General features: G+C 20.5%; 1 protein-coding gene across 1 annotated transcript in view; it reads left to right on the top strand.

Moving 5' to 3' along the window:
- The window catches only part of LOC117173308 (serine/threonine-protein kinase PAK 1), a 32,095-nt gene that overhangs the window by 9,878 nt on the left and 10,957 nt on the right, over positions 1–11,260 (top strand). The window contains exon 2 of the mRNA XM_033361799.1: positions 9,253–9,524. Coding sequence (XP_033217690.1) covers positions 9,253–9,524 — 272 coding nt within the window. The remainder of the gene's footprint in view (positions 1–9,252; positions 9,525–11,260) is intronic.

Below are 11,260 nucleotides of genomic sequence, written 5' to 3'. Positions count from 1 at the left end.
CGCTATCGCAGGAAATATAAATAAGGAACTAGATATAAGACTTTATGTAAATAGTTGTAAATAATTGTATATATAGAAAGGATAAGATTGTAAAAAATATATTGATTGAAACGGAAAGATTGTAAGGAATGGAAGTCATGTAAACCCTGAGGGGACACATTATAAATAAAGAAGAAGAGTATTTTTAGAAATTCCTAGTAATTTTGAAGAATAAGAAATTTTCAATAATATGAAATATTTTATGTTATTTTTGATAATTCCAAGAAATTGCAGTTATATTTCAACAATGTTGAGGGATTGAAATTTATAAAAAAAATTGTATGGTATTTTTAGAAATTGCTACTAATTTTCAAGATCTATAAAATATTTTCGAGATTGAGGGTATTTTTTAAATTTCAAAGAATATTTAAAATCTTTAAAAAAATTTGAGGGATTTCAAATGATTTCAAAGGATTAGAAATATTTTAAGGCATGTGAAAAGTTTTCCAGGAATTTGAAATTGATTTCAGTAATTTAATGGCATTTCGAAGGATTTACAAAATTTTAGGGTATTTCGACAAATTTTGAGATATTTTCCAGAGATTTAAATTTGTCATGGAATTTAAAAAAAAACTAAAAATATGAAATATTTTAGGGTATTTTAAAAGATTCCAAAGGATTTTTATTACTTTTCAATCATTTCAAGAGATATTAAAGTATTTCAAATATTTTTCAGTATTTTTTTTAAATACCACGGAATTTTGAAAAGATTCAAAAAGTTTCAAGGGATTTCAAAAGATTTTCAAGTTCATGAAAAATATTTTAGGGTGTTTTAAAAGTTGCTAACGAATTTAAAATTGACCGAAGTAATTTAATTTAATTTTAAAGATTTTAGGATATCGTTAAAAATTCCAAGTAGTTTTGAAGAGATTTGAAAAGTCCCAAATGGATCTTTAAAAATCCGAAGTATTTTTTTAGAGATTTTAAAAGGATTTGAAATATTCAAGGGTTTTTTAAAATATATAAAATAATTTAATGGGATTTCAAATGAATTTGAATCGAAGGAATTTTTAATTGATTTAATTATTTTAATATGATTTGAAATGATTTTTATAAATTTTCGGGTATTTTTAAACATTGAAAAGAATTTTCAAGACCTTTAAAAAATCTCATGGGATTTGAAATGATTTTCCTGGATTTTAGAGTATTTAAAAATATTTTAAAGAATTTTCAAGACCCTTAAAAATATCATGGGATATTAAAGGATTTATAATAGTTTGGGGTATTGTAGAATATTTCAAGGAATTTGAAGTATATATTTTAGGGTATTTTTAAACATTTCAAAGAATTTTCAATTTTTAAAAACTATTTCAAGTTTGGTTTAACATTTATTATCTTCTTCAGTTCAAAATACACCTTTTCGGTTTAACATTGAACTATTATGTTGAAAATTCTTTTAAAAATTCATGTCTTTTGTTAAAAATTAATATTTTTGGCTTAAAATTAATTCTTTTTATTGATTTTGTTTTTGTAAATTAATTTTTTTAACGGAAGTATTAACTATCCCATTTTTTATCGATTATAGATTTCAGGGTATTTTTAAACATTTCCAAGAATTTTCAAGATCTTTAAAAAATGTCATGGGATTTTAAAGGATTTATAATATTTTGGGTATTTAAAAATATTCCAAGGAATTAAAAATATATTTCAATAATTTGGAGACTCCAAAAGATTTTACGTATTTTTAAAATTCTGAGAAATATTCAAGAGATTTAAAAAATTTAAAGAGATTTCAAATGATTTAAAAATATTTGAAATATTTTATGGCATTTTAAGAGATTTCAAGAAATTTTTAATGGATTTTATCAATTTAATGGAATTTCAAATGAATTTGAAGATTTTAGGGTATTTTTTGAATTTCAAAGAATTTTCAAGTTTTTAATTTTGAAAGATATTGTATTTTTTTTAATTCTACTAAAATTTAAATTTAAATTTTGTTTAATATAAAATATATTAGGATAATTTAAAAGAATCCAAAGAATCTTCAATTGATTCCAGTAATGTAATAGGATTTTAAATATTTTTTTATAGATTTCAGGGTATTTTTAAATATTTCAAAGAATTTCTAAGATCTTTAAAAAAATTCCTGGGATTTCAAAGGATTTACAATTCATATTTCAAAGGAATTTGAAAAATATTTCAATAATTTGGAGGGAATCCAAATAGTCTTCAGTATTTTTTAAAATTCCAAGAAATTTTCAAGAGCTTTAAAAAATGTAAAGGGTTACAAAATATTTGAAATATTTTAGGGTACTTTAAAAGATTTTAAGAGATTTTTAAAGGATTTTAGTAATTTAATGGCATTTCAAATGAATTTGAATGAATGATTTTAGCACATTTTTAAACATTTTAAAGAATTTTCAAGTTTTCAATTTTTAAAGATATTATAGTATTTTTTAAATTCGACTAAAATTAAAAGTTTGATAAATATGAAAAATATTAGGATAATTTAAAAGGCTCTAAGAAAATTGCAATTGATTTAAGTAACTTAATAGGATTTCTAATAATATAAAAAATTTTAGGGTATTTTTTTAAATTTTCAAAGAATTTTCAAAACCTTTAAAAAGTGTCATGGAATTTCAAAGGATTTATAATGTTTTGGGGCATTTGAAATATAGCTCATTAATTTGGAGGGATTCCAAAAGATTTTAAAGATTTTTTATTCCTTTAAAGAGTCTTGAATATCTTGAGAATTACCTGGAATTTTTATAAGTACCATTAATTCTTTAAAATTCTTAGGAATCACTTCCTTAAAATTGTTTTAAATTCCCTAGCAATTTTGTAAAGTTTTTGAAAATTTATAATTTTTTTAAATGCCCTTAATTATTTTAAATTATTTGAAATCCCTTGAAACTTTTTGAAGCCCTTCAAAATTACTTAGAATTTTTTAAGGTACCGTAAACTCTTTAAAATCTCTTAAAATTTTTTAAAGATCTTAAATGCCTTAAAATATTAAAAATCCTTTGGAATCACTTAAAATTATTCAATTTTTTTAAAATTCCTTGCAACTTTTCAAAAATTAATTTTCAACTAACAAACATAAATTTAAAAAAAATGGAATAATTTAATTCTAAGTTAGAGAAAGAAGTTTGTAACCAAACAAAATACGTTTTTTAAAGAAATAGTTAACTTTTCAACCAAGCAGATGAATGAATGATTAAATATTCACTAAAAATAAAATTTCGCCAAAAAATAGAATAGTTCAATTTTTTGTGAAAAAAGTCAATCTTTAATACCAAAAAATATAATTTTCAACAAAGGAATCAAATTTAAAAAATCTGCCAAAAAGAATATATTCGAACAAAAACATTTTTTAAACAAATATTTTAATTTATGATTAAAATGTTAAAAATAGTTGAATTTTCAACAAATTTAATTCAACCTTGATGAAGAGTTCATCCGAAAATACCTTGAAAGTGTACTTTTTACGTTAAGTTTGTTTAAAATCTGATTTAAAATTTAATTGAATTTAAAATATTTTTAATTTAATAAAAATAAAAATTCCAATCCTGGTATAAAACCCTTACACAAATTCTAAAAAATATAATAACGCTTTTTTAATTTTTAGTTTAAAAATTTAATTTTTCAATTTTGAAGAAACTAATTTTTAGCCAGATAAATTAAACTTTAACGAAAAAAAATTAATTTTCTACCAAAAAATAATAATTCTCAACAAAATACATGAATCTTCAAACTTATATTTTATTTTATGATGTAATTTTCAACAAAAAGGTCACCATTTTGTATGAAAAAAATACAACTTTTCAACAAAACGGTTGAATTTTCAACCCAGAAGACTAGTTTTCTACACACAAAAAAATAAGTCTTTAATCAAACAAAAAACGAAAAATGGAATAGTTTAATTTTTTGTTAAAAAATCAATTTTCAATTCAAACAAAACTAATTTTCAACCAACGAAATTCAATTGCAACCAAAAAAAAAAAATTCTACCAAAAGAGAATAATTTTTAACCTAAGACATGAATTTTCAAACAAATATTTAAATTTTTAGTTGAATTTTCAACCAAAAATGTTAGCTTTGTACTAAGAAAATAAGTAATTTTGACAAAATAGATGAATTTTTAACTAAAAAAGATAAATTTTCAACAAAAAACAGAATATCTTAATTTTAAGTTAGATAAATAAGTTTTAATAAAAAAAATTATATATTTTTCATTGAAATAGTTAATTTTTCAACCAAGCAGATGAGTTAATGATTAAATATCCACCAAAAAACAAAGATTTCGACGAAAAATGGGATAGTTAAATTTTTGGTTAAAAACAATCAGTTTTCAATACAAAAAAAAATCTAATTTCCAACAAAGAAATCAAATTTTAGCACACACAAAATTTCTACTAAAAATAATATATTTTATCAAAAATAAAAAGATTTTTGAAACAAATATTTTAATTTATGATCAAATTAAAAAAAAAAATACGTGAAATACTATTTTGATATTTTTCAAATTTGTGACACTATTTTTAATCGAATAGTTAATTTTTGGTTAAAAAGTCAATTTACAAGAAAAAAAAATAAAATTTCAACCGCAGAAATCCAATTTTTAACTAAATACATTAATTTTCAGTCGAATATTTTATTTTATGGTGTAGTTTTCAACCAAAAAATATTAGTTGTGTACCAAAAAAAGATAAATGTTCAATAAAATAGTTGAATTTTCAACCCATAAGATGAATTTCCCACCCAAAAAAAAAATTTTCGACAATATAAATTAATTTTTAACCAAAAAATATCGATTTTCAACAAAAATTAGAATAATAAACAGATTGGATTTGTTTCAATAATTTGAAAATATGTTAAATGAAAAATATTACTGTTAACCTTCATGAACGGTATTATTTACGCGAAGAATAATACATTTTTAGGATTGACAGGGGGTGGGGGGGGGGTTGTTTGAACAAATAATAATTGTAAAAAAAATTAGTTTTAAAATAATTCAAAATTTTAATTTTACCGTTCAAAGAATTTATTGAGAAAAATGTTTTGTAAAGTCTGCTCAAATTACTATTTTCATTTCAGATGTTTCAAAGGCATAAATGAATTTCCAATGATTTCAAAAAAAGATTCAAAAAATTTCAAAAATCTTTAAAAAATATTTCAAAGATTTCCACAATTTCCAAAATGTACCAAATAATTCAAAAATATTTTTTAATGCTTTCAATGACTTACCAAAGATTTCAAAGATGTTGAATATTTCGCAAAAATTTCGGATCGATTTAAAATTTAAAAATAAAAAAAAGATTTCACAGAGATTTTAATAATTAACAAATGTTTTAAAAATATTTCAAAAATGTCCAAAGGCTTTGGCACAAAATTCATCCTTTGCTTCAAAATTTGAATTCATTTTCGTTTTGGCTGAAGACCCATTATTTTAGGTAAAGATTAATTTCCTTGTTAAAAAATGTAAGTATTCCATGTTTTATTTAACATTTTTCTTCTTCGCCTAAAAATTCAGCCATTTGCTTGAAAATTGAGATACTTTGTTGAAAATTCATTTTTTCGATTGAAATTTCAAATATTGGGTTAAAAATTCAACTATTTGGTTAAAAATGAATTTCTTTTCTTAACATTTTTTTTCGATAATGAATTTTTTTAACTGAGATGTAACTATTCCATATTTGGTTTAATATTTTTTATCTTCTTCAGCTCAAAGTGGACCTTTTTGGTTGAAAATTCCTTTAAAAATCCATGTATTTTGTTTCAAAATTCATGCTTTCAAATTGAATATATTTTTTTGTTAATTAATTTTTGTAACAAAAATATTAACTATTCTATTTTTTTTTTAATTAATCTTTTTGGATTGAAATGTAATCTTCTTGGTTGGAAAAAAAAAAACATTGGTTTAAAGATTAATTTTTTAGGCTGATGATTCATTATTTTAGTTCAAAAAAAATTTATTTGTTTAGAAATTGAACTATTTTGTTAAAAAAATTTGTTCGTGGAAATTAATTTTTTTAGCTTCTAATTTAACCACTTCATGTTTGATTTAAAATATATTTACTTCACTTATAAATTCAGTTATTTTATTGAAAACTTGAGAATTTTGTAAAAAAGTCTTTTTGGTACAAAATTAATCTTTTGGTTGAAAATTGAACTATTTTGTCGAAAATCCATTTATATCACTGAAATTGTTTTTTTTTTTTTTTGTAAAAAATTAATTTTCTTTTTGGTTGAGGACTCATTATTTTAGTTGAAAATTAATTTCCTTGTTGGAAAATTTAAGCATTTCATGTTTTATATGACATTGATCTTTTCTTTAAAAATTAGATATTTGCTTGCAACTTGCAAATTAAGGTATTTTGTTGAAAAATTATTTTTTTCGTTGAAATTTCGATTATTGGTTTAAAAATTCAACTATTGAGTTAAAAATTAATTTTTTTTCGATGAGGATTCGTTATTTTGGTTAAAAATTTTTATTTCTGGGTCTAAAAACTTTTCTTTTAATTAGTTTTTAATATTAGTTTATCTATTAATTCCTGTATTTTGTTACAATTAAATCGTTTTGGTTTCAAATTCATATTTTAAAAATGAAAATGAGTTTTTTTTTGTTAATTAATTATTTTAACTGAAATATTATCTATTCAATTTTTTGTCAAAAATTGTTCAGTTCAAAATAGACCTTTTTGGTTGAAAATCTATTAGGTAGAAAAATCCTTTAAAAAGTCATGTATTTTGTTAAAAATTAATCTTTTTGGTTTATAATTCATATTTTAAAATTGAAAATTAGTTGTTTTTTTTGTTAATTAATTTATTTTAACTGAAATATTAACTATTATTTGTTTTGTCGAAAATTAATCTTTTTTGATAGAAATTTAATCTTTTTGATTGAAAAATTAACTATTTTGTTGAAAATTCATCTGTTTTGTTAATAAAAATTGTTGTTTTCTATAGAAAATTCGTCCTTTGGGTGAAAAATTTAACTATTTGGTTAAGAATTAATTTTTTTTGGTGAAGATTAATTATTTTACTTCAAAATTAATTTATTTGTTTAGAAATTGAACTATTTTGTTTAAAAAATTTTTTGCGAAATTGAATTTTTTTAACTACAAATTCAACTATTCCATATTTGTTTTAATGTTAATTATATTCTTCAGTTCAAAATAGACCTTTTTGATTTAAAATTCCTTAAAAAATTCATCTATTTTGTTCAAAATTCATGTTTTTGAATTGAATCTAGTTTTTTGTTGTTAATTAATTTTTTTAACTAAAATATTAACTATTCCATTTTTTGTTCAAGATTGATCTTTTTTGATTGAAATTTAATCTTCTTGGTTGGAAATTTAACTATTTTGTCGAAAATTCATCTGTTTTGTTAAAAATTAATTTTTTTGGGTTGAAGATTCATTATTTTATTTAAAAATTAATTTCTTTGGTTAGAAATTGAACTATTTTGTTAAAAAATTTTGTTTGAGAAAATGATTTTTTTTAGCTGCTAATTTAATTATTGCTTGATTTAACATTAATCTTTACTTAAATTTTATTTTTAAATTTATTATCTTTTTCAGTTCAAAATAGACCTTTTTGATTTAAAATTCCTTAAAAAATTCATGTATTTTGTTAAAAATTAATATTTTTGTTTCAAAATTTATGTTTTTAAATTGAATATTTTTTGTTGTCAATTAATTTTTTTGATTGAAATTTAATCTTCTTGGTTGGAAATTTAACTATTTTGTCGAAAATTCATCTGTTTTGTTAAAAAAAATCTTTTTTATAGAAAATTCATCTTTTGGGTTAAAAATTCATTTTTTTTGGTTGAAGATTCATTATTTTATTTAAAAATTAATTTCTTTGGTTAGGAATTGAACAATTTTGTTAAAAAATTTTGTTTGCGAAAATGAATTTTTTTAGCTGCTAATTTAATTATTGTTTGATTTAACATTTATCTTCTTTATTTAAATTTTATTTTTAAATTTATTATCTTCTTCACTTCAAAATATACCTTTTTGGTTGAAAGTTTAACTATTATGTTAAAAACTACTTTAAAAATTCATGTGTTTTGTTCAAAATTCATCTTTTTGATTTAAAATTCATTTTTTTTATTGAGTTTTTTTTCTTTTGTAAATTTATTTTTTTAATGAAATATCAACTATTCTATTTTTTGTCGAAAATGTATCTTTTTTGATTGTTGAAAATTTTTTTTTTTGTAAAAAATTCATCTTTTGGGTTAGAAATTCAAGTATTGAGTAAAAAATCTTTTTTGTTTGATATGTACAAAGTTCTCTAAAAAATGGAAATTTTCAAGTTGATTAACTTCAATGTCAAATTTCTAACTTGAATAATTTAAACAGATATCATTAAAAAATTATTCATCATGATTTAAAAATATAAAATGTGAATTTATTTATTTAAAAAATACCGCTTCAGCTGCAATTATATTTTTTAAGCCAGTTTGACATGATTTATCTTTTTTTATCTTTATTTTTGTTTCAAAATTTATGTTTTTAAATTCAATAGTTTTTTGTTGTCAATTAATTTTTTTAACTAAAATATTAACTATACAATTTTTTGTTGAGAATTTATCTTTTTTGATTGAAATTTAATCTTCTTGGTTTGAAATTTAACTATTTTGTCGAAAATTCATCTGTTTTGTTAAAAAAAAATCTTTTTTATAGAAAATTCATCTTTTGGGTTAAAAATTTATTTTTTTGGTTGAAGATTCATTATTTTATTTAAAAATTAATTTCTTTGGTTAGAAAGTGAACTATTTTGTTAAAAAATTTTGTTTGCGAAAATGAATTTTTTTAGCTGCTAATTTAATTATTGTTTGATTTAACATTTATCTTCTTTATTTAAATTTTATTTTTAAATTTATTATCTTCTTCATTTCAACATATACCTTTTTGGTTGAAAATTTAACTATTATGTTAAAAATTACTTTAAAAATTCATGTATTTAAAATTCATTTTTTTATTGAATTTTTTTTTTGTAAATTTATTTTTTTAATGAAATATCAACTATTCTATTTTTTGTCGAAAATGTATCTTTTTTGATTGTTGAAAAAATTATTCATCATGATTTAAAAATATAAAATGTGAATTCATTTTATTTATTTATTTAAAAAATACCGCTTTCAGCTGCAATTGTATTTTTTTAAGCCAGTTTGACATGATTTATCTTTTTTTACAATTCAAAAAAGTAATAAATTAACTTTAATTAATGAAAGCACTTTGCTTAAAGGTACTTTTATTGTCTTAGGTCAGCTCGAAGGTCTTCCCGATCCCTGGATTCGATTATTGAATGCGCAGATTTCAAAATCCGAGCAAAATGAGCACCCAGCTGCAGCCTTGCAGGCCATCAAATATTATAATTATTCCATCAAAAGAAAACCGCAAGAAGAGGTTTTCAAGCCTTTTGTTACGGAGGATCTTATTGCCGAAGAATCGCAGGAAATCGATAAAATTTTGGCTAAAAAATACCAGTCGGGTGGTTCCGATGGATCCGCTTCTGCTAGTTCAACCGACAGTCAGGTATAAAAAAAAATTATTTAAATAAGATTTTTTACAAAATTAAAGGGCTAACAATTTTTTTGTTTTGTTAGTTCATCATTTTAGTTGAAAATCCTTCTTTTTTTGTTTAAATTGAACTGTTTTGCTGAAAAAATTGTTGTAGGTAATTAATTTTTTTTTAATGTAACTAATTCTGCTTTTCGGTTAAAATTAATTTTTTTTTAGTTAAAAACTTAACTGTTAGGATAAAAATTGCTTTAAAAATTAAAAATTTAGTTGAAAATTCATGCATTTTGATAAAAAATAATCTTTTTTTTTTGGTAGAAATTCAATCGTTTGGATTGAAAAGTCATTTGTTTGATTCTGAAAATTCATCCGTTTGGTTGAAATTTTTTATTTTTTTTTTCGAAAATTCATAACTGTTTTGTCGATTTTTTTTAATGAAAATTAATATTTTGAACTGAAAATTAAATTATACCATGTTTGATTTAAAATGTATAGTCTTCACTTAAAAATTCGGTTATTACTTTGAAAATTTAGGTATTTGGTTGAAAATTTATCTATTTTGTTGAGAAGTCTTTTTTTTTTGTACAAAATTCATCTTTTTGTTTGAAAGTTCAAATATTGGTTTAAAAATTCAACTATTAGGTAAAAAATGAGTTGTTTTTTTTGGTTAAACATTTATTATTTTAGTTGAAAATTAATGTCCTTGCTTAAAAATGCAACTGTTTTGTTAAAAATGTTTTAGTTTTTTATTGTAAATTAATTTTTTTCAAACGAAAATTTAACTGTTCTATTTTTTCCGAAAATTTATCTTTCTTGATAAGCTTTGATAAACAAAAATTAATTATTTTAATTGAAAATTTACCTACTTTGTCGAAAATCCATCTTTTTTGTGGAAAATATATCTTCGGTAGAAAATTTTTCTTTTAAAGAGAAAATTCAATTATTGGGTTAAAAATTATTTTTTGCTGTTATTGCAGATACATTATTTTAGTTGAAAATTAATTTCTTTGTTCAAAAATTAATATTTTTTTTATATGAAAACGATTTTTTTAACTGAAAATTGTAATTATACCAACTTTGATTTAAAATCTATTTTCTTCAGTTCAAAATACACTTTTTTTTGTTAAAAATTAATTTCTTTGGTTGAAAATTTCTTTAAAAAATTCAAAATTCGGTTGAAAATTAATTTTTTTTAACCTAAAATATAACTATTCTTTTTTTTTCTCGAAAATTTATCTTTCTTGATAAACTTCGATAAACAAAAATTAATTTTTTAGTTGAAAATGTATCTGTTTGGTTGAAAATTCAACTACTTTTTCGAAAATGGATGTTTTTTGATAAAAATGTTTCTTTTTTCGGTAAAAAATTTATCTTTCGATTCGAAAATTCAACTATTGGGTACATTTTTTTTTTTGTTAATAATTTATTATTTTAGTTGAAAATTAATTTCCTTGCTTAAAAATGCAACTATTTTCTTTCATATTTTTTGTTTTTCTGTGTGAAAATGAACTTTTCAAACTGAAAATTTGATTGTTCCATGTTTTCTTTCAGTTAAAAATACATATTTTTTGTGCAAAATTTGTTCCTTTAAAAATTGAAAATTGAGTTGAAAATTCATGTATTTTGTTAAAAATTATTATTATTATTCTTTTTTTTTTGAAGAAAATTACTTTTTTATTGTAAATTAATTTTTTTCAACGGAAAATATAACTATTCTTTTTTCTTCTCGAAAATGTAACTATCTTGATAGA

This window comes from Belonocnema kinseyi, chromosome 5 (genome assembly GCF_010883055.1).
Source record: "Belonocnema kinseyi isolate 2016_QV_RU_SX_M_011 chromosome 5, B_treatae_v1, whole genome shotgun sequence".
NCBI lineage: Eukaryota > Metazoa > Arthropoda > Insecta > Hymenoptera > Cynipidae > Belonocnema > Belonocnema kinseyi.
This window is presented reverse-complemented; position numbering and strand designations above follow the sequence as displayed.